Raw genomic sequence first — 24638 nt, 5'->3', positions numbered from 1 at the left:
TACTGAAGAATCGACGTGCTCTTCCTTGCAAGTGGGTCTATAGACTAAAGGAGACGTCTGACTCAACCACCCCAAAGTACAAGGCTAGATTAGTTGCGAAGGGATTTCGATAGGAATATGGTGTCGACTTCGACAAAATCTTTTCACCAGTGGTGAAAATGACCACCCTTCGTTTCATGCTCGGTGTTGTGGCTGCCGACAATTTGGAGCTGATTCAGCTAGATGTGAAAACGGCATTCCTCCACGGTGATCTAAAGGAGGAAATCTACATGGAGCAGCCGAAAGGCTTTGTGGCCACCGGTCAGGAACATCTTGTCTGCCGACTCAGGAAGAGTCTCTATGGCCTGAAACAGGCACCCCAACAGTGGTACAAGAAGTTCGACGATTTCATCCAGTCGGTCGGCTTCTCCAAGAGCGATGAGGACCATTGCCTCTTCACCAAAACAGCTCAAGACGGTTCTCCCATCTTCCTCATCATCTACGTGGACGACATGCTACTCTCCGGTCGGCATACCGGAGAGCTCACCGAACTCGTTCGGAAATTGCGATTGACGTTTACCATGAAGGACCTCGGTCCGGCAAGACACATACTCGGAATGAAGATTAGTCAGAATCACGCCAAAAGACAGCTTTTTCTGTCTCAAACCGACTACATCGGACGTGTCTTGGAACGCTTCAACATGCAATCGGCCAAGTCTGCTTTGACCCCGCTCCCCGTTCATCTTCGGCTTTCTCAGCGAGACTGCCCGACATTTGGTCCGGAGGGGGAAGACATGAAGTCGGTACCGTATGCACTGGCAGTAGGCTCTCTGATGTACGCGATGGTCGCGACACGGCCTGATATTTCTCACGCCGTAGGAGTCATCAGTAGATTTATGCACAATCCCGGCTGATCGCATTGGAACGCAGTCAAGCATGTGTTCAGATATTTAGCTGGCACAAAAGACCACGGCATCCTTTTCGGTCCGAACTCAACTTCAGGCGTAGCCGGTTACACCGACTCGGACTTTGCCGGCTGTGTGGACAGTTGCAAGTCAACAACCAGATATTGCTTTAAATTTGGCAATGGAGCAATCTCGTGGAAGTTGAAACTTCATGAGTGCACAACCACCTCAACGACCGAAGCAGAATATGTAGCTACCTCCGACGCAGCGAAAGAAGCTTTATGGCTTGGTCGGCTGGCGCACACGTTTCGGCAAGTTAACTCCAACTTGGCTCCAGTTGTCTACAGCGACAGTCAGACTGTTGTTGCTTTCTCGAAAAATCCGGTTCATCACAACACCTCCAAGCATATCGAAGTTCGATATCACTTCGTTCAGGACTGCGTCATTTCTGGGAAAATCGGTTTAGAGAAGATATCCACAACCGATGATGTCGTAGATGGAATGACCAAGTGTCTTTCGGCAGACCGGTTCCGGTCTCTTCGGCAACAGATGGGCGTAACAACATATCGGTCCGGTTGAAGCCGGACATAGTGAAGGACGGTTTCAGACAATAGACATCGGTTCACTGACGATCGGCTTCAGCTTTTCCGACCCGACCGGTTCGGTCTTCTGTCTTCGGATCATGCCGATTCAAACAAAACCGATCTGTCCGAGAACCTATGCCTATACCTGTATTTTTTTTTGATAGCCCATGTATACGCCCATTACGAGGGAGTGTCGAAAAACAAATGTATAATGGACGTATTCACACTATCCTCCTAGAGAGCCCAAGTTCGGGCTATTTCTGTAAATAACATAAAGGGCAATTGCCCTAAGTGAGTCACTATATAAAGTGACTTTGTAACCTTTTGTAAAGGTTGGTTGTTCATTGTTGTAACGGTTGCCCTTTTATGAATATAGATATACTCTTTGTACCTCTCTCTCTCTCTCTCAATGTACGTATTTTGTTCTTCCCTCTCTCATACGCATGTAATTTCTTCCTCACAGATTCATACTGTGTGATCTCTTCCGCACTGACGGCCTTGTCCATTCCCTACAGTAAGTATTGGTGGTCGGGGCTGTACCGGGATGTGCATCATTTTGTGACAACCTGTGAGAATTGCCAGATGCACTCTACAGTCCAGCATCGAGACGAGCTTCATCCAACCTACCCACCAACTGTCCACTTCAAATGGATGGTGGATTTAGTGACTATGCCGATGGGGGTAGGACACAGACGATATCTGGTGCTCGCTCGGGAGGACCTGAGAACCAGGTGGAAGGCCGAGCGTTGCAGAACAGAACAACCGCGGCCGTGTGCCGATTCTGATCGAAGAAGTGGTGTGCCGGTACGGGTGTGTAGGAAAGATTGTGGCTGACCGCGGAGAACTAGACGCGCAAGAGGTTGAAGAGTTGTTTGACCGGCTAGGGATTAAACTCTCGCTCACCACGACGTACAATCCAGAGGCCAACAGGAAGGTAGAGCGTGGTCATGGGCCCATCGTGAAGGCGTTAGTACGTGCATGCGAAGGACAGGTCGGGAATTGGCCGTGGCTCCTTCCTTACGCACTACGGGCGGATCGAACTGCGCACAGTTCGGTGATGGGGTTCATGCCAGTGGAGCTGATGTACGGGCAAAAGCCAATCATGCCGGCGGAGAAAACGATCACATCGTGGGCCGCGATGGACTAGAAGGACGAGATGAGCCGAGAAGAGTTGCTGGCAGCGAGGATCCGACAACTCGAGCGAAGACCGGAAGACGTGGATTGGGCGAAGGACAAGCTGTGTACACCACGAGAGAAGAACAAAAGTCGGTTCGACCGAACTCACCGATTGAGGCTGAGGAAGATCGAGGAAGGTGACTGGGTGCTGGTGTACGACAGCAACCTCGACAATCAGCACAAGACGGTGCATAAGTTTGCGATGAGGTGGTTCGGGCCCTATACGGTAACAAGGGCGAACGACAACGACACGTATCATCTTGCGAAGCTCGACAGGACACGGATGGCGGTGTCGGTGGCAAGGAAAAGGGTCAAGGTATTCAAGAAACGGCAAGAGGAAGAGCCAGACCTGGAACGTGCGACCAACGATGACGACCGGCTCGAAACATACGAGGATCCGGGCAGCGACGCGTGAAGGCGGGCCGGTTTTCTCCGACTAGTGTTGTATCTAGCGCGTACCGGTGGACGCACGGTTTGGTGGGGGTGGATGTCGTGGAGAAAACCGTCCCTAGGAGGAAACGAGAGAAACCGTGCACGAACCGGCCCTTCCATGTGTGGGCGTGTGAATTGTTAACTTGTACATAATTATGTGTAGGGTGGCTGATGTAAATATACTAGGTGTGACATATTTATTAGGAAATCGATGCGTATCTCTGTCCGAAGGGACAGAGAATAAAGTAATGTGACTGTGACTGAAGGAGAATGGTCTCTCCCCAACGACCTATATAAGGAAGAAGAGAAGGAAGAATAGGTTATCAAGCGTTAGCGAGGACGAAGTGTTGCCGGACCGTGCACCGAGGTCTCTCTCCTCCTTCAGTTGTCATTCTCTGTGGGTTTTGGAGATCGTCACCTCTGCTTCGTGGATAGCCCGTGCGCTTCCAGCAGAGGCTCTCCCTTCGTGTTTCTGTGTTTGGCGTGTGACATCCATGTGTGTGTGTGGACTGCCTGTGACATCCGTGTGTGTGTGCGTGGACTCCTGTGTTGGGTCCGTTGTCAGTGTGTCGGTTGTAATCGTTATTGGTGTTATAATCAAATTGTTTTGTTCTCTCTCTCTCTCTCTCTCTCTCTCTCTCTCTCTCTCTCCTCTCTCACGCTCCTTGGTTCAGGGCCCCCGCGGTCCTGTCTCATTTCACCCGCGAAAGCGTAGTAACACGACATCGTATTCCGACATTTTCGCCTTGCCTTTGTCCATCTTCGGGCTAGTCCGTGATGTGCTTTGATCGCTCAAAGGCTCTTGTGGTCCGCTTAGTCGGGTTGTGATCGGACTTTCTTCGAACATGCGCGTAAGGCGATCTTCATCCTCTATCTCTTGTTCGGTGGATTCCGGGTCGAGCGAAGTCGGAGTCGGAGTTGTCTCTGGTGCATACCAGAATGCAGACTCGTCAAAAACGACGTCTCGACTTACTCGAGATTTTCGAGTTGAAGGGTTGTAGCACTTGTACCCCTTTTGCTCCAGTGAGTATCCTACGAGGATACATTTCGCCGACTTCGGGTCAAGCTTTTGACACTTCTTGTCGAGGATGTGCACGTACGCTATCGCGCCGAATATCCGAGTGTGCGATAAGTCCGGCTTCTTTCCGAAGTATTTTCGTGCGGAGTGACCTCGTGCACGCCGGATGTTGTGCATCGGTTCATTAGGTAGACAGCCGTATTTGCAGCTTCGGCCCAATATGACTTGGGCATATGCTTCTCGTTCATCATGGCCCGCGCTACTTCGAGGATGTGCCGATTTTTGCGCTCGGCTACTCTGTTTTGTTGCGGAGTGTGTCGGCAAGTGAATTCTCACCGAATTCCTTCCTTTCGGAGATACACCGTGAAATCGTTCGAGAAGTAGTCATTGCCGCCATCCAATCGAAGACAACGTACATGTCGGCCCGTGGCTTTCTCGACTTCATTCTTGAATGTTTGGAAGTGTCCGAACACTTCGCTCTTTTGCCGCATCGGGTAGATCCAAGTGTGCCTAGAGAAGTCGTCGATGAAGAGCGTGTAATATCGGAATCCGCCGAAAGTAGCCATTTGCACCGGTCCCCATACGTCGGAATGGACTACGTAGAGTAGACCTTTGCTCACGTTCCGCTCTTTCGGGAACGGGTGTCAGTGTTGCTTGCCGAATTGGCACGCTTCGCATACACCTTCAATCTCCTTCTCTTTGAATGTCGGGAGTCCGATGACGACTCCTTTCGATTTCATCTCTTTGAGTTTGTTGAGATTGATGTGGCCGATTCGCTTGTGCCACAACTCTATGTCGGAGTCGGTTTTCATGCCCTTTGCGAACATGGCTGATTTCATCTCGTGTGAGTCGAGAATGAACATTCGGCCCTCTCTTTGTCCGCGTGCGATGAGTCGGTCCTCTTTTTCGATGAAGCACCCACCTTCATTAAATCGAACTTGCATCCCTTGCTCTACAATTTGGCCGACGGAGACCAAATTCTTCGTAATGGTCGGTACATGCAAGACATTTTTAATGTAATTTTGCTTACCTTGTTTTCCGAACGGAACATTGCCGATGTGCCGAATCGGGTGCGTAGTGTCGTCTCCGGTTTCGACATAGCCAAATTGGTCCGGCTCTTGAAGTTCTCAGAACCATTCTTGATGCAATGTCATATGGTTCGAGGCACCGGAATCGACGAACCATACGTCTTCCGGACCGGAGGCACTAGTTGAGGTAGAGGCTGACATAGAGTTTGCTCTATGTTTCATCATGAACATTCCGCCACGGTCGGAGTTGTGTGCATACATTCCGCCACGAGCTTTTTAGTCGGAGTTGTGCCCGTACATTCCGCCACGGTCGGAGTTGTTGTCGTAGGTCGGACCCCGTCCGCCTTGTTCTTGGCCGAATCGGCCTCTCACTCGTCTGCGTCCTCTTCCTCCGTTCGAGTGCGTGTAGAGCATGTGGCCTTCCAACTCGTTGCTCCTTGTACGCACATGGTTTTCTTCGACCAATAGTATTGATTGGAGCTCGAAGAAGGAGGGAGATTTCTCCCTTGCTAGAACGGTGGTTCGCATCGCGCCGATCCGTGATGCGAGGCCACTGAGGCATATTTGCACCATCTCATCAGCATCTATACTTACGCTTATCGAGCCGAGTGAGTCGCAAAGCTCCTTGATCTTCAAGGTGTATGTCGCAATGGACATGTCCCTTTGTTGAATGTTGTTCAACTCTTGGCGGAGTTGAAGCCTTCTTGCGGTTTTGTTCGCCGCGAAAATCTTTCGTAGATTTTCCCATGCCTCCTTCGGTGTCTTGGCTTCACGAATGTAGCCGAGCATGTGATCGTGAACACATGTCGCCAAGCAATACATCATGCAGCTTGCGGCTTGCTCCCATGTCGCGTATCCGGGAGCTGCTTCGGCGGGTCGGTCTTCGTGCTCTCCTTTGATGTAGCTCCAATAGCCTTGTCCGACAAGGTATTGGTGCATCTTGTACTCCCAAGATGCGAAGTTGTTTCGATCCAACTTCTCGGTAGGGAGAGCGCTCCCCATTTGAGCATTCATTATGTCGATTCTTCTTCTTCTTCTTCTTCTTCTTCTTCTTCTTCTCTCTTCGAATGTGAGCTATGTAGCGAAGCTACGATAGCGATGAGCCGGTTCTTGGTTGTCGGCGTAGAGCACAACACACGATCACGATGAGGCGAATGGGCTAAATCAAGCTACCAAATCGCTCTGATACCATGTAAAGAATCGGATACGATTCTTGTGAAGCGGAAGAGATGTGAGTTATGTGTGTATATGAGAGAGAGAGAGTGTGTGTGTGTGTGTGTGAGAGAGAGAGAGAGAGAGACAAGGAGTGGGACACATAGAATACGCAAGGTAAAAGTATATTAACAAAGGAGAAAGACTTGACTTGATACAAGGTGGGAGGAGGGTGCTTTATATAGTCACCCTCTCTCTTCATTAACTACAAGACTCATGGAGCATGGGGAATGTGAAAGCTCATAAGTTATGTGTCATAGAATATGAGTCTATGACTCATACTAAATGCTAGATTACAAAGAGGTGACATAATGGTGACTCTTGACCGTTGGAGTGTCTATTCACTCTCAAGGTGAGTTCACACACTACACCAAGTTGAGCTTGATTCTCAACATGGATGTTGATGCTAAGGTAGTGTTGCAATCTTTTGATGTATTCTATGATTGTGTAGTTATATTGTTTTTTACTAGGAAACTCCCATACATTAATTGGATTAAACAATGGTTGAACACAATCGTGTCACCAAATTGTGTTGAAAATATATATGCAAGACCACGAGGGTTTTATGATGTAGTGTTTCGTTCATCGGAATATCGAAGTGCACTGTTGGCTAAAGTTCCAGTGTTTTTTGATAAACGATTGGTGCATGTAATGCAATGGTCCCTTGTTGTGGACTATCATGCTTTGTTGAAACAAGAATGCCCTATTTGGGTAACAGTGGATTGTAAGCATGCTTTTTTATGGCCACTTTTACTAGAGTTGATGAGTCAAATGGGTAAAGTGTTGGTATCTCCACATGCAAATGCTACAAATAAGTGCAGATTTTGTGTGTTATGGGATACAAGTAGTAAGAGGCTAGGATGGGTGCGTATGAACACACCTGGAATGAAAAGACTTTGTTTTAAATTGAAGTGGGAGACATTTGCAGGTCACTATTTTGGATGTGGTAAATGGGGTCACTTTATGGCGGAATGCCATCGTCATTGTCCTTCAACTATAGAGGTTCCTAATGAAGGGAATGGTAAGGAAGAAGTTGGGAAAGATGTTGGTGTGTCAGATATGGTGGTTGTTATGGATGAAGGAACATCATCTAGAGCAGGTTATAAAGAGGTTTCACTTCAAGGTTTGGGCCCTAAGAATAAGGGAACTCAATCTATGGATATGGAAAAACAAAATTTGGTGGTTATAGATAAGGGGAAAAAACCGTTGGATAGAACTAGTAATGATTTTGTTGTTGAAAAGGATTGGCATCAGGGTAAGGGCAAGTCGAAGGCCAAATCATTGAATATGCAACGTAATAGTTTGCCCACTACTCGTGAGACTACTTGGAAAAGTAATTCAGGAACTAGGGAGGGTCCTTGAAAAGTTCCTTAGCAAAGACAATTTAGGGATAAGGGATTACCCCTTCACCTTCAATTTGATTCATTGGGACAGGTTGTAAATTCATCGAATTCTCGAGGTTTTCGTCAAGCGAGAGAACCTTAACAAAAGAGTTTGCTAGACAACTCTAAGGATATGGTGCATGAAAATCCATATGAAGCATTGGAACATGCTTTGACTAGTTTCATGACATCGGTTGCTCTAAAGGAGCAAGTGCACCCATAACATTGTTGACTGAATGAAAGTGGTAACATGGAATGTGAGAGGGGCATGTTCTCCTCATAAGAAGTATATATTATGGCAAACTTTATTAAGTAAAGAATAGGATATATTATGTGCAGTTGAGCATAAGTGTCATGAGTTAGTAGGATCCACAGTTCATTTGTGTGGATATTCATCATTCTATGCAGGACATCTTAATAATCATTATTCAGGTGTATTTTCTTCAGGTGGTGCATAATGATCCTTATGGTCGGTTTTTGGTTCTAGAAATCACTTTTTTTGGCGAGGTTGTGTGGGTGGTTGGGATTTATGCCCCTAACCAAGCCACTCAATGTATTGCATTATGGGGCTCACTCTGTCAAACCCTATGTGTGGGTCGTCCAGGATTACTTATGGGTGATTTTAACATGTGTGTTGATGCATCTCAATCTACGTCTGAACACTCAATCATGGATGATCTTGAGCAACTTGCTTGGGATTCATTGGCTATGGAGGTTTTGAAGTTGGATGTTTGGACATGGTTGCATGGGAATGATCCAGGTTTTACTTTCCAATCCGCTCAACATAGACAAACATGGAGTCGGTTATATAGAATGTATGTGATGCACAATGATTCTTTTTTACCGACATCACTTCGTATGGCAGTTTTACAATATGTAGGAACTTCATATCACTTTCCTATTTGTTTGGAGATTTGTGGTCATGCGATTGACATGTATAAATCCTTACTTGGAAAGCCTCCATTACGCTTTAACTCTTCTCTCTTGCTTCAATCTCACTTTGATTCTCTCATGGAGAAAATTTTGGTAAATTTTTCACAAGAAGTGAATCTTAAAGGAGTTAAAGCATGGGATATCACATTACGAAATATTAAGATCGTTCATCGTATGTATGGAGTAATTAATGCTCAACGAAGAAGAGGTCTTCTTCTAAAATTCTCACAAGTTCTCTCTAGGTGTAATGCATTATTGATATGTGCACCTTTAGATGAGGAGCTTTTGGATATCCAAAGTCAATTGCATGTTATTATTTCTCAGTTGCAATGCCAAAGTTATCGTTATGCGAAGATGCGACAATTGAGGGATGGGCTCATAGATAATCAATGTCAATCCCATTTGTTTTTCCAAGCTTTACATCCTACTTATACTCGATCTAATGTGGTACATGTGAAGCAAGGCGATGAATGGATAGTGGATCCTACTAAAATAATTGACATATGTGTTCATTACTTTAAGGAGTTGATTGGCCCACAATTGTTAATGACAAATGAGGTGAGTAGAGCACGTCATGAGTTTTATGATGTGATTGGATGTATTGTGCATGACCTCATTAGTCATGAATTGGATGCGGATTTCATTGAGGACGAGGTGGACACAGTTTTAAGGCATCTTCCTAGTGGTAAGAGCCCTAGTTGGGATGGCTTGACAAATGAAGTTTTTAAGCGATATTCACACATTTTAAAGGGGGCCTTAACTTTGATGTTTCAACATTCTTGGGATTTTGGTCGTATGCCTCAAGCTTGGAAGGTTGGTCTAATTAAATTAGTTCCAAAGGTGGCATCTCCAGAGTCATTTTATCAGTGGAGACCTATTTCTTTGATGGGGGGGTTATATAAGATATTTACAAAGGTCTTGGTAAATAGATTACAAAAGTATTTGCCAAAGTTGATACATCCCGCCCAATATGGTTTTATTGCAGGTAGGAATATATTGCATAATGTGTTGAATGTTCAAATGGCCATGGATTATGCTCGAAACACTCATCAAGAATTGATTATGGTGCAATTAGATTTGGAGAAAGCTTATGATCATGTTAATTGGTCCTTTGTTTCTGGGTTAATGCATACAATGGGCTTTGGACCTCGTATGTCTCGCCTCATATTTTTATAAGGACAAGATGCGGTGTCTCGAGTCATACTTAATGGAGGAGTTACATCAGATATTACCCTTACAAGATTAGTTCGTCAAGGATGCCCTATTAGCCCATTGTTGTTTGCTATTGTTACTCATCCCTTGTTAGTGATGTTATCAAGGCTTGCAACAGATGGTGATATTGTGGGTCTACACCTTCCGTTTAGAGGGCAACTAGTTGCACAAGCTTTGGTTGATGATTCTTTCATGTTTCTACAAGCCTCACGAGAGAATCTTAAGAAGGGGATGCTTGTATGGAAACAATTTGCATTGGCTTCCGGATTACATATTAATTGGAGGAAGTCTAGTCTCATATCATGTACTGAAAGGGATTTTGAATGTTTAGGATGGCAAGGATCCGTGGTGAAGAAAGGCTCTATTTTTCGACACTTGGGCTATCCATTAGGAATGAATGTTACAAATGGTCAATTGATTGAATGGATGTCTAGTAAGTTGAGGGATAAGTTCATGTATTGGAAATCACAATCTTGGCCATTTCATGTACGTTTGAAGGTTGTACAATTTATTATAAAACCTATGATATTATATTACTTGCCATTGCTGTCGTGGACAAAGAAGGCTTTGCATTCTATTTTGCAACCTCTTCGATATTTGTTGTGGAAGAAAAGGGATAAGATGGGAATCACTTGGGTTGCATGGAATCATCTAGCAACTCCTAAGCGCTTGGGGGGAGCTGGAGTATTGAACTTATCTAAGCATATGATGGCTCATAGATTTTCATTATTACAAGACATGTGTTCAAACTCACAACCATGGATATCTATTGTTCAATATTTCATTGAGAACAAGGGTTTAACACATGTGAGGACAACAATTAAGGCTTCATGGTAGCAATTACTAAATGGATGTATTTCACTTAGGATTCCGGGCTCTACATCTCTCTCTCTCTCTCTCTCTCTCTCTCTCTCTCTCTCTCTCTCTCTCTCTCTCTCTCTTCAACCGAGCCCAATCCTTGCACGAATTTCTCTCACAACCACAATGCGCACTCTCGATTGCAACAATCATTGATAAAGTTCTTAAACATCGAGAGTCACTACTCACTTTCACATGTATCACGTGAAATGTAATATTCTTGGAAGACGATAATATAATCTCTCTCTCTCTCTCTCTCTCTCTCTCTCTCTCTCTCTTCTCTTCTCTTTTTCTAAATAGAATATGGTTTTGTATTAACTTCACATATACTACTTGAGAGTGTTTCACCCTAGTCCCCTACATCATATTTGAACTTTGAGGACAATAAAAAAAGTCATATGTTGGGTACAAAAATCATCATATTGTTTGCATGGCCTAATTTTAAAGAATGTCTATCTAAGGGTAATTGTATTGACAATATATTCACCTCTTTGTAATAGTAGATATTCTCCATCATGTGAATCAAATATATGATACCATTTACACCTAAAAGTCGTAAATTGAAGAACAAATAATTATTTAGATCCACTTTGAAAAGTTGGTGTCAAAGGAAGTGTATCACGTCTCAACAGAGGAAAATGAAAGAGTTCCCCAGGAAGAGAGGAAATCATGGCTTTTTTGCTTCACCCACGAAGGACCCATGTAGGGATCCCACTAATTCTTTTAGAGTATCAACGTGTTCTTGTCATATAGTGGTTAAAGTCATTGAGGCATAGAATAGATCTCATCAACTAGTATGTGTGAGCATTGACTCTTCAAGATACACAATATAGTGCTAGAACTTGTTTTGAAGATTATTGAACGCTACTAATTTGTAGTTGTTATTGAAGCACAGGTTTGAGTTCCAAGTGAATGCAACATATGAAGAAATTATTTGGATTATGAGATGCATTAGATTTGTTTCATGATGAGATAGTGGATCCCCCTGCAAATGAGACTTTTTGCTACACTATGTATCAAGAATGGCATGGATAGGGCCAAAAATCTCCACAATTAGTCGAAAATCCCCTAGCAAAGCTGCACTACCATAAAGTAAACATGTATGACAAAGTCTTGCTGACAAAGAGGAATCGTGTCTCACATCTGAATTAATGTGTATGCTCCCACTCATTCTCACATATTTCCACTAACAGTTTGTGTCTTATGGAGAGATTTGCCTTATTTTCAAGAGCCTTTAAGTGCAACATTGCCCACAAGGCATTTTAAATAGCTATTTTTTTTCTTTTTGTCTTGGGCGTGGAGGAGTCTAAATTTTTATGCCCAAGATTCCTTACCACTCATACAGTTGTTACTATAAGTGAAAATGATGCTATTTAGTTTGATGGAGATATGATTGTGTATTTCCTCCCGCACTCCTTAAAACATGAATAAAATGTTATTTTTCCACTTAAAATGCGGTGTGTCAACGAAAATAGGAAATACAAGAATATTCATGTGCATTATATCAATTTTCTTTGGAATCCCCCCCCTTTTGACGTAACATGCGAAGTTACAAATGGAAATCAAGGCTACAATTAAGTTAAAAGCTACTCTTTCTCTAGAAGATTGTTCACTACATTGGGATAAGTTCATTGTATGTTGACTTCAAGCAATACTTCGAAAAGAGTTTATTTGATGTTTACAAGTCTATAGCAGAATATGTAGCTATTTAGTGCCTATAGTGACCCATCACAAAAGAAACATTACAAAATAAAAAAAGAGATTAATGATGTTGTCCATGGACACAAACGATAAAAGATAAATTGTTCAAGTGTCTATATAATATCAAAATACCATTAAATTCTACAAACAAAAAAAAACATCCTTATGATAAATCATTCCTCAACAAAAGCTCATCAAGGAACAACATATGCGAGTTATGCCATGTTGTAGTTGTATTGCAGCTTAAGATAGAAATGTTATTTATTGAATATTGAAAATAAAGGTGTTTTGGGAAGGGGTACATTAGTAGGGGGTTTCTCCATTTCTCTATTGTTGAGCACTTTGCTTCTCTTTTGTCAAACTCATAACGTATACATGCACATGTCGCATAGACATGCTCATATGCACTCCCACACTCACACAAAAGCATATGCACATTTCTAATAAATCAAAGTCTAAGTTACATGTACAAACATATGCATAAATGGAACACCTTTTCTAGTGTTGGGTATGTGTTTGAGTCAATGAGGGAGAGTTTTAGTTCAATGTAAATATTGATGACATTTTCTTCCTCAAGTATCAAGGACAAGCAACTCTCTTCATTCTCCATGGCTTCAAAAGATTTCAACCAACATTCACAAGATTGTGGCATAATCATTCTACCTCCCATTCATTCTCTTCTAAGCACCTATTTAATATGGATGCAATGTGAGAGACGTGATGTGCTATACATATATGCACTTCATTATATTTTAAGTTGAGATTGTGAAGATTGCCCAAATTAAAACCAAAGAATTCTAAGGAAATAGGTTTGAGCATGGTGCAACAGGTCATGGATATCCATATCATCCACAAAGTACACGTTATGATCCATGCAAAACAAAATGGCTAAAGGTTGATTAGAAAATGAACTTGAGCTATAGTGCCAAATAACTAGAAAAACATGCCGATGAGAGTGAAATTGTAATTTAATATAATTAGTGATTTGTTGTAATAACATTGTTGTTTCCAAATGAGTCCATTGTTGAAGAATCGTTTCTTTGGCATGTTCACTTCTCTTATAAGTTGTAAGAGCAATATTATGTAGAGTGACCTCCATTAAGATATTCATAGCTTTAAGTCATTTGACCCTCCGTATTGCAACCATTTTGTTTGTTGCATATGACATTGCAAACCAACATAAAGATATGAATGCATATAGACACATATAGAATGTAAAAATACAAATATTTGGATGGAACAAGTTGACCACATGAGATAATCTCATTTGCAAAGAGGATTGAAGTGTTAACCACGTACACGACAAGAGTAGTGATATTCTAAGAAAATAATGGGATTGTGTGCAAATATGAAAACATCTATACTTGGAGAATATTGAACATGTCTAATCAAGTGATCATAGTTTATTATAATTAGTAGTAGACTATTTGTATGACATGTTTAATTTTACATCAAAGAAAGACTAAAGATACTTTTCTATCACCTTTGCTTTGTTCATATGAATTAGAAAAATATAACTTTACATTCGTGTGTATTAAGTATTAATTTGATGAGGGAACTCCATTAGTAGAACCCATAGAAATGGGAGGATCTTCCGTCTTTAGGGATATCGCATCCAATTCCTACTTTCCGTTGGTAAGGCTACGAATAAGAAAATTGTTATATAATCAATCATATCTCAGAAATGTACCTGATTGATAAATCAAGAGATCATACAAGGGGCAGCCTTGGTTGTTTCACTTGGAGGCCTTGATATTGGGATGGAAAGATAGCGTGGAGAAAAAGCTTTATCATAAGTTAATTATACAATTATTGAACGAACATAATAAAATTTTATTACACCAACATATATACATCTACTTTTAGCATAAGATTTTATCCAAACATACATACATCTACTTTAGCATAAGATTTTATACACCAACATACACATGATTTCCATGTATCATAATTTAGAATGGCAAAATTTTCCATGAACATCACGTGTAGTGACAACTAGAGCGACAATTGTACATTGTTTTTAAATGCATCTTCTAATGCTAATATCTTGTCCTATTGTGAGCAAAAACTTTTAGGGGATAATCCATCATGACACTCTTCTTTTTAGCACAAGATCCAAGGTCTCTTTCTATGGCATACACACAATTTAACAACATTGTGAGTGTTTCAATGAAGCATATCAATGCATGTAGATTAAAAGAACCAATTACAAATTACGAATGGTGACATGCTTCATTGTCAAGAAACATAAATGGTTTGGAAAGCAAATTCTAGATATTCATTAGCACCAAACATGTCAACCCAAAATGGATAGATCCAATTAGAAAGAGGCTACCAAAGCTTCCCCATACAAACATCGACTTGAGATTATTTCATGCCATTGCACTATCTACATTAGGCCTACTTATACTTCCTCTAAATCCTGTTAATTTTAAGTAATGCAACACGACGTAAAAGAATGAAAAAATAACAAGGGTACAACAGCCACGGTCGATGGGATGGGGGGGGGGGGGGTTCTATCACAACTCACAGAACAATCTCAGGTTTGAGGATGCTTGTCTTGATCTCCTTGTGTGGCAAAACCACCCCACCATTGCTGTAGACCTCGTCTGAGAGATGCACATCTTCGCCTAAAACTGTCATATTTTCAACCCTAGACCATTGCCCAATTGTCGAGTGCCATCCGACAATGCTTCCCGAAATGCAAGCATGCTTCTTCACCCTCACACCCTTCATGATAGTACACCTAGAGAGCCTCACACCTGCCTCAATTACACAACCTTGTCCTATCGAAACATCCGGCCCAATAAGGCAATCATCTCCAATTTGGGCACTCTCATCTACAAGCACATTCCCTACTATATGAGGCCCTTCCGATAGCTTTTCCGGGCGGTTTTTCCTCAACGAATCCAAGTATAGATGCAAACCGGCTATATAGTCTTTAGGTTGGCCGACATCCATCCAAAATCCAGGTAGGACCATGGCATAGAGTTTGTTCTCCTTCGCAATGTTGGGGAATACTTCTTTCTCAATGGATGTAGGGCGGAGCTCAATCCGATCCAAGACCTCCGGATTGAGGAGGTAGATCCCCGCATTGATCTTGTTCCCGACAAATGTTTGAGGCTTCTCAACAAAGCGCCGCACTTGACCCGTGCTCTCGTCCATAACCACCACGCCATACTTTGATGGCTCATCCACCTATAAGGCCAGAGCACATAAATCATATTCATGGTCTCCTACTTATAAACTGAGGAAAGAAGAAAATAATGGATCTCAAATGTTGTAATAAACACAATATATATTGGTTAATTAACATTTTACAATAATGGTGTTCACATTCAGTTGACCGAAGGCCTACTTATGGTTCACATTCAGCTAATTATCGGCCTAAGACCCATTATTATAGAAGGGACATGATTAAATAGGAGAGTGCACCTTGGTGACCATGATCGAGGCCTCGCCACCATGAGACTTGTGAAACTCCATCATTTGCCTAAGGGGGTACTCGCTAATCACATCACTGTTGAGAACGAAGAAGGGATCGCCTGACCCATCAAGAAGCTTGTCCCTGGCCAATGCCAGAGGGCCTGCAGTGCCCATCGGCTCATATTCACGAGAACACACGATTTTGATCTCGAGCTTCTCTTCAAATTCCTTCAAGAATCCCATCATAACCTGTACATACTCATAGGGAAACACCATGAATGGGAAGAAAGAATGACTTTGATGGATCAAAGTCATCAACAAATTAAATTAACACATTGAGTCGGATTAAGCAAAACATCGAGCTCCAATAGATGCAATGCTTAATCAAGGAAAAGCCGATGATTAGTTACCATGTCTACAACGGCATCCATAACAACGTCGCATATACAACATTGATAACGAAATATGTAGTCATCCCGAACATTAATAGAAGCATGTATTATGATGACTTCAAGAGATAAGATCAAAGATCTGATGTCTCTCTTGCACACATATTCCATGGAGACTCAAGCCAAGTCAGACAGAAAAACACCAAGTACAGATCCAATACTCATATACATGCATACATACATACATAAGCGCACACACACACACATACATACATACATACATACATACATACATAAGCACACACACACACACATACATACATACATACATACATACATACATAAGCACACAAACACACACATACATACATACATAAGCACACAAACACACACATATACATACATACATAAGCACACACACACATATACATATAAAGAAATAGCCTCATTATACCTCAGGTTGATAATTGATGGCAAGCACCACTTCGTCCACACCCATCGCCTTTAGAGCCTCAATCTTGTAAGAAAAACAACAAAGGAGCAGAGTAAAATTTACATGGAAAACAAAAACTAAATAACAGAGCATTAATCACCACGCATGCTTGGGTACCAAAAAGAAGAACAGAGAAGAAATAATTCATAGAAAATCATTGTTCCTTTCCATCTTTGTACCTGATGGAGGATCATGGGCTTATTGGCGAAATCAACTAAAGGTTTGGGGAAGCTCAGTGTGAGGGGGCGGAGTCGAGTGCCGAAACCTCCCACTAATATCAATGCCTTCATGATTGATCGAAATCGGATATAATGGTGGATTCGATTGTGTCCGTGGATATCTTCTAGATTGATTGATTGTTTGTTTGATGGTTCACTTGATTGCTTCTTTGATTCTCTCTCACTCCCTCCCTCCCTCCCTCTCTCTCGCTGTCTCTGTCTCTCTGAGAATTTCCTTCAAAGAGAAAGAGAAGTTAAAAAGGAGAGACTCGTGGCCTTCTTTAATTGCCTCCTAAACATGGCTCTTCTCCTTCTCCGCCTCCTTTTCGATCCTTTTTAACTAAATCATCGAAGGAAAGGAAGGCTTTTTTCTCTTTCTTTTTCCTTGTTTTCTGTCTCCCCCATTTCACATTGTTAATATATGCTCCCAATACATATACATTATACATATATGCTCCCTATACATATACATTATACATATATGCTCCCTGGGATTTCTTAACGAGGACGGGACCTCAAGCCAATCCTCACTCTTTCTTCATCCTACTAAGTTGTAACTTGTATCCGTTTATGTTTGTTCATTCGTATAAAAACTAGGGTTTCTCGACATATGCACGCACACTCGCAAAATCCGAGGAGAACCTCTCGACTAGTAAGCATTTCGATGAAAGAAGACTGAAATCCCTTTTTACCTGAATCAAGTGGAACGTATCGCCTGGCAAGCATTTTGGCGAAAGAAAAGTCGACATCCCTTTTTCTAATTGAATTGACAGATTAAAGTGTCTCTAGAGATTTGTGTTCATATGTAACTAGGGTTTCTCGACACATGTACACGCACAAGTCTGGGGGAAACATCTCGACTTAGCAAGCATTTTGATTGGATGAAGAAAAAGTCTTTTTGTAAGCCCAACTTACTGCTCTTGATCTCTTACCCCCCAAGACCACATGGCGACATGGACTTGTGTTGGATCACCATCGTGGACTTAATTATGTTCTCTATAACTATCAACGTAGTAGAACAAGTATTGTTCTAGGTATCACAAATGTGCCATTTCAAATTTCCATTTGGTATGGCTACATGATACATTATATTTTGCCTATCATAGGTAGGCTCACAATACCTATTAACATCTCGATGATACATGGTCGAAAATCTCATATTCTTAAACAATGTAAAAAGGAATTGTGAGATTGCACTATGTCAAAGAACCATCTCTCTCTCTCTCTCTCTTTGCCTTCCTTCATTAGCACTTAAAATTATGATATCCAATCATTGATGCAAACTATGTATTTGTAAAATGGTATGATCATGCACTTGCAATCATGTGTGAATCATACACACCTATACATAAATGTTTGGATATTTGGAGCTCAAAAGTATGCTTTTTACTTTTTGGAAGCAACAATTCTTTTCTCTATTGAATGGATTAAGGACATCACTTTGCACAGTTTTTTGTCTGAAGCTCACATGATATTTTCATTTCCACTACGTATCTGATAAAAGAAATGGCGAGGTTCTCATTGTGAAAGTGATTGAAAGTGACCAACACACCTAGTTTTTTCCTACGAGTCATAATTTTACTACATAAATAGTTCATAAACAATGTCTTCGATGAAAAATACCAACATGAACTTGGTGCTCATCACATTTAATAGCTGCTATGTCTCTATTGTTTAATTAACATATTTCAATGTTAAGTTTGAAGGTAGACTTGTGCAGTCACCTCAAAATCTTGTTTAGATGTGGGTTATCCAAATGAAAACATCTATGCCAACGAGGATATGGTTGAATAATTTTTGTTGGTTCTTTGAAGTTGCAACAAGGGACAAATATTGAGCTTGAAGCTTGAAGGCTCATAAGTCCTATACGCGATCAACTTCCACTCAATGGTTTTGCATCTCGATGTGATTTTCTCTTATTTGATGGAACATGTTCATTCTTTTACAATCTTCCATGAGATTCACATATTAATTCATTGCTTTTATGCCACATTAACTAGTAATTGTCATAAGTTCGAACCAAGCTTATAGGTTGTTGAGAGAATACAAGCGGAACACTCCAAACCTTTCACATTTTATGTTAACAACCATGTAGCGAATTGGAGGTTATAACTTTGAAGAAAATACACATTCATTAATTGTCAATTTATTCTATCATAATGCAAAATATAAACGACTATTTTAATTGAGAATCGAATCAAGAAAAATAATTAGTTAATCGAAATTTTGTAATAAACCTTTTTGTCATGTTTCTTACATGCATTCACTGTAAACTCTATTTTCAAGCTAAATAAAAGAATGTTACTGGGTGGTTTCAAATATTTTATCATGCATTGAATAGCAATTTATATTGAATTTTATACATAACCACGAAGAAAATGTGTACACAAATTTTCAACCAATCAATGACTTTTCTTGATTTAATTAATTGAGGTCTTACTACTACATTAGTGCAACTTTTAGTTAAATGCCAAGTTGTCTTACAAAAGAAGGAACCAAATGTGATCACGATAGGTGAATATCTTAAGATGCCTTTTGAAGGTACTTGATATTTTTTTAAAGATATTGTTGAACAAACATGGCTCTCTTTCACTTGCCCTCAAAATTTCACAACTAGCTTAATATAGATATATGAGAATTGGCCCAATTACCTCTTGTCAAATACTTTGGTTGTCTCATTACATATACTCATTGTGAGAATTTGTGTAGATTTGTCGGGCATAACACTGGTTAATGTCAACACATTTAGGCCACGCTGAGGCTATAAATTCTACTCGGCCCTTAAAAACTGTAACATTTGCATTTTGAGCCACATAAATGCTAGATACCATTGACTAACACTAGATTGGACACATAAGTATAACAAACACTAGTCCACATATTGGAATAATTACTCTTCATGAATATATTCCTCAAATTTAAAAACGTGGATAAGATTTGCTTTCTTATTTTTTATTTTCATCATGTCATAATGACAAATCACATCATTAGAATACCATTAAAACCCAAAACATGTTGGATGTCAGTTTAATATTAGAAAGCATACACGTGTTGAATGTTATACTAATTGTTTGAGGGTCCTTATGACACTTCACAATCCGAAAGGTATTAGTAGCTAAAACTTCAATGAATATGGTTTTTAACTAAAAATTGATAAGAATCCAAATACAAAGTTCTTGTTGGTTTTACACAATGGCAATCAAATCAATTATGCAACTAGAGAGAATTGTTCCAATTTGAAACCAATTTGTAAGAGTTTGTAAAATCCTATAAAATTTTATCTTTGACCAAAAGAGGTTATTAGAGAAGCCTTCTCGTTTAGGATGTAACCAATCAGGAATTCATATCTCTACCTTCTTGGTTTCTCCCTTTTCCCAACCCTAGTTGGAGGGTGGTGAGCTCTTAGAGTTCCATTTCTAACACTCAAAAACTACATAGCAAGATGGTGATGGAGTCAAAGTGTGTCAATTAGCAAAGGCATCACGTGATGGCTCAACATAATACATGAATGCTAGCAATGTTGATGATGGTGACCCTATCACAATGAAGATGACGATGCACTCAAGATGAAGGTAGAATTCCCATTGGGTGGCTCGCCCATTGGATGGCGAGCCACAACAACATAGATGGTGAGATGATGATAACAATCCACAACAATAGCAATTGCGACACTAGACGATGAAGATAGCAATAAAATCATGAATGGGCTAACCAACCAAAGAATGAAGATGAAAGAAAGGATGATGATGAAGTAAATGGTAACAAGATAAAAGAAAGAAGGAAGAGAGAAGATGATGAAGAAGACAACAAAGAAATGTTGATTGTTATTAGCAATGGGTGCAGTTCGATTTCAAGGCAAAGAAACGAAACGAAACCGAAACCAAACTGTTTATTTAAAACAAAAACCAAACCAAACCGTTTATGAACTCTCAATATTTAAACCAAACCATTTAAGAAAAAGTTGAAACCAAACCATTTAAAACCAAACTATTTTCCAAAAGGATCTCATGGATGAAAGCTGGAATTAGCAAAAGTGGTTCAAGGATAGTGCTTGTTAATATATTCAGAACTGATCAAGGGAATTAATATCAATTTCTCAAAAAGGGGAACTCGTTTGTGTACTCTAAGCCAACCTGAGAGAACTTAGAAGAAAATGCGGCTTAATGACCATGACATTACTAGTACAACATAAAATCATTACATAACCATGTTTCAGGTTTCATTTTCACCAATTTGCAAAGTCAAATTCTCCAATTCTCTCTTGGGGATCATATGTTTTATCAACCTGAAAACTTGAAATCATGGCTATATACTATGCCGTATATACAACCACCTGGCATACTCATTAATTCAACATCACAGAATAAGCATACTCATTAATCTTTCTCAATGAAGTGCTCTCCGGCACAGATAGTTTGGTTATCATAACATATACAACTTATCATGACTAACGTTGACATCTAGTTGTGTAAATAAAGCTAATTTATTCACTGTTCATCCCCCATTCACTATTACTGCCACAATTACACCCCAATAAGCTCTCGACACTGAATAAAACACATGCTGCTTTTTCTTGACTGCTGTAAGAGGGAGAAGAATCCATCGACTTCAATACAAATGTGTAGATGGAAATGATTACCAGAAAAGACAGACTGTTGCATTAAAAATGAACATAAAAAACTTACTGCCACCTTGTAACTCATAATCGCATATAAGTAACACATGATAGAGGAAATGTTCTTGCATGTATCAGATATTATTACTAAACAATGAATACTACTAGTAATTGCATATTTGTAGCTCCTGATAGGGGAACTGTTCTTACATGGATTAGATAATATATTATTATGAGTGCAAAAACTCCACTATATGTACTTTTCAGTAACATCATAATAGTATTATATCCACAAATTATCTTCAGTTACTACAATTTCGTGATTATTTAATATCTGTGAATTCCCACTTGCATTAAATTTTATAATTTTCTGGTGAGCACGACGAATGTGAATTAATAATACTCAAAACAAAATGTATTACTAACAGTAATAATATGAAGCCTCATAAGCAGTCCAGGAGGAAAAAACTGGTAATAAGACTTATAGATCCTTGCATAAGACTTATAGATGGTGCAAGAGTACATCTATTTGATCTTCTTCTTGGGGCGTAGCTGCACAAAAATTAACTTAATAAAATAAGAATATTGAAGTATTATAATTAAGATTTAACATGCATAGATAAGTTTTTAACATCCCTTGCTATCAAGAATGTTGAAATAGGAACAATTCATGCACAGCTCAATGAGCGAAGCAACTTGTCTGTACCTGATTGGAATGGCCACACTTCTTCTTTCGGCAATTGACAGCACGTGGATGAAGTCGAGCATAGCATCTATCCACAACCACAACAGCATTATTTACAAAAAAAAAGCCAACAGAACAATAAAGGAGCCACATAGTTGAACCATCTTATGATTTGTAAAACAATCATCAGAACACATATTATCGAACAATGTCGCTAATTAATTCATAACAATATGAAATAAGAGTCAGTTTTCTTGCTTGCAAACAGACCACAGATATATGGAAACAATCACAAAAACAAGTCATTTGTTAATAACAATATAAAATAAGAAAGGCAGAAATATATCTCACTTGCGGCATATCATCTTTTCTTGATTATATTTCCTGGCTAAGGCCATCAGAGACGGTTCAATTATTCCTCCCCGTAGCCGTAGAACCAAGTGCAATGTTGATTCTGTGGCGAAGAAAACAATGCATGAGTTACAAAACATGCTACAAAGTGAACAAATGAAAACGATCTTCTGAAATTTGTACATTCTGTAAAGAAGAAATAAGGAAATAGCAAACAAATTTTATAGTGAAAGAAAGTACTGACATTCCGCATATTTTGTAAAGGTAATAGGGAATATTTGTGTGAGGACAAAGATATATGAATATGTCGTAAGATAAAAAGCAGAAAATATCTTTTGAAATTTGTTAAAAAATGTAAATAATTGGATATACTTCCAACAAAATCAGAAATCAACACTGAAGAAACATAGAACCAGCCATGGAAATTTTCACATGGAATAAACACCTTTCTGGATGTTGTAATCTGCCAAAGTCCTTCCATCTTCAAGTTGCTTCCCAGCAAAAATCAACCGCTGCTGATCCGGTGGAATTCCTACATTGAGAAAATCCAAAAGAAAAGTGACTTTTAACATTCATAAGCAAAACATATATTTTGAGCAAAACATATATATTTTAACATTAATATCATAAGGAAACCTCACATAGATGCATCTATTCCAGCAGCAGAAAAAGATGCTTTCAATGACACACAACACACTCAATGACATTTCTTGCATTATATAATGTATACCATTTGCAAAACGGTATATTTCGACAATGACAGTCACTGCTATTCTGGAAACCCTAAACCCTAAACATCTAAGAAAACAAGATCATGAAAAGAACGATATCACATAACTGTTATTTTCTATATACTTTCTTCATATAATGCTACAACATTAATAACCAAAACACATAAAACGAATATATGTGAAGACATTCAGCTAGACACTGGCAATAAGAAGTACAATATCCTCTGTCAATGATAAGCCCTAGTAATATTCAATGATTTCCCAAGTCTCTGATAAAAGTAGATGATTGAATTGCAATGATATCTGGTAAAAGTAGATTATCCCCAGATCCAGCCAAGGCAGGACATATAGGTACACTGCCAATCTTCTACCATATCCTACATGTTCTACATAAGAAAGCCGTTTGAATGAAAAGCAATCCAAAGAATCTAATCAGCAAAAAAGGATGAGGAAGATTCAGTAGATTAATTGAAAGAAATTTCACAGCTAATTCATACAAAATACTAAAATTCCAAGAAATCCATCAGAAGCACTTCTAACTCAAGAAACTGTTAGAATGTAATAAAAAGGAAATAAAAGGAAAGATATACATGTATCCAATCTTCATACAAAATTGGCGATTTTCTAGATACCAAGGTTGTCAGAAGGAAGTCTGATTCAGGATGAGAATAAAAAGAAAGAAATACATTTAGCGGCGTCCAAACTTCACATAGAAATATTGATTTTCTAGATACAGAAGTTACAAAAAAACTTCTGATTCATCAAGAACGTATACCAACGTAACAAATACATGAAAACACCATACTTTCTTTCTCTTGGATGGAACGTGTCTATAAAAGGCAAACAGGCGTAATTATACAGACACAATCCTCAACATTTTCGAGATACGAATGCCATCAGAGGTCAGACGGACATCTAATTCAAAAGAAATGAGAGAGATGCACATTAAAAAGCGATGTGAAAAACAAAACTCAGGGCGTCTGATCAGTGGAAAGACATTATATAAATCAGCATGAAAGGACGATGAGAAAGAAAAAGAAGAAACAAAAACACAGGAATTGCATGGCACCTTCTTTGTCTTGAATCTTGGTCTTAACATTGTCGATCGTGTCACTGCTCTCGACTTCGAGAGTGATCGTCTTCCCTGTCAGGGTCTTCACAAAGATCTGCATTTCTTCCTTTCGTCTTCTACTACTACTTCTTCTTCTTCTTCACCACAGCAAGGGACAACAATTTAAGCGAAGCCTACCCAAGAAGACGATTTACTTACTTACAGAAAGAAACAATGAATCAAAGGAGGCAGAAGGCGA

The 24638-nt window shown here is 39.9% G+C and overlaps 2 protein-coding genes across 2 annotated transcripts; both read right to left on the bottom strand.

Moving 5' to 3' along the window:
• Positions 1-14582: 14582 nt before the first annotated feature.
• LOC147853701 (mannose-1-phosphate guanylyltransferase 1) lies at positions 14583-17125 on the bottom strand. The gene is made up of 4 exons (XM_087332413.1): positions 16908-17125; positions 16690-16752; positions 15856-16095; positions 14583-15618 (listed from the first exon to the last, which is right to left on the bottom strand). The coding sequence occupies exons 1-4, from the start codon at positions 17016-17018 to the stop codon at positions 14947-14949; spliced, it is 1086 nt and encodes a 361-aa protein (XP_087188539.1). The 5' UTR covers positions 17019-17125; the 3' UTR covers positions 14583-14946.
• Positions 17126-21958: 4833 nt separating this feature from the next.
• Positions 21959-24566, bottom strand: LOC147853700 (ubiquitin-ribosomal protein eL40 fusion protein). Its single transcript, XM_087332675.1, has 5 exons — positions 24398-24566; positions 23043-23129; positions 22598-22700; positions 22268-22334; positions 21959-22113 (listed from the first exon to the last, which is right to left on the bottom strand). Exons 1-5 carry the CDS (start codon positions 24498-24500, stop codon positions 22087-22089), a joined length of 387 nt encoding a protein of 128 aa, XP_087188801.1. The 5' UTR covers positions 24501-24566; the 3' UTR covers positions 21959-22086.
• Positions 24567-24638: the final 72 nt, after the last annotated feature.

Source organism: Azolla caroliniana, unplaced genomic scaffold (genome assembly GCF_043228905.1).
Source record: "Azolla caroliniana isolate FFs.n. ecotype wild unplaced genomic scaffold, voAzoCaro1.0.p SCAF_16, whole genome shotgun sequence".
NCBI classification, from domain to species: domain Eukaryota; kingdom Viridiplantae; phylum Streptophyta; class Polypodiopsida; order Salviniales; family Salviniaceae; genus Azolla; species Azolla caroliniana.
The sequence above is the reverse complement of the archived record's forward strand: the minus strand, read 5'-3'. Positions and strand labels throughout refer to the sequence as shown.

What these genes read in the sequence shown, in the direction of transcription:
- LOC147853701 (XM_087332413.1), bottom strand. Translation starts at nt 17,018, where the DNA reads ATGAAGGCATTGATATTAGTGGGAGGTTTCGGCACTCGACTCCGCCCC. An exon ending in AGCCCATGATCCTCCATCAG is followed by an intron (nt 16,753 to 16,907) that starts GTACAAAGATGG and finishes TTTTCTTACAAG; the next exon opens with ATTGAGGCTCTAAAGGCGAT. An exon ending in CCTCGATCATGGTCACCAAG is followed by an intron (nt 15,619 to 15,855) that starts GTGCACTCTCCT and finishes CTGGCCTTATAG; the next exon opens with GTGGATGAGCCATCAAAGTA.
- LOC147853700 (XM_087332675.1), bottom strand. Translation starts at nt 24,500, where the DNA reads ATGCAGATCTTTGTGAAGACCCTGACAGGGAAGACGATCACTCTCGAA. An exon ending in CAAGATTCAAGACAAAGAAG is followed by an intron (nt 23,130 to 24,397) that starts GTGCCATGCAAT and finishes TTCTCAATGTAG; the next exon opens with GAATTCCACCGGATCAGCAG. An exon ending in GAAAAGATGATATGCCGCAA is followed by an intron (nt 22,335 to 22,597) that starts GTGAGATATATT and finishes GGTTGTGGATAG; the next exon opens with ATGCTATGCTCGACTTCATC.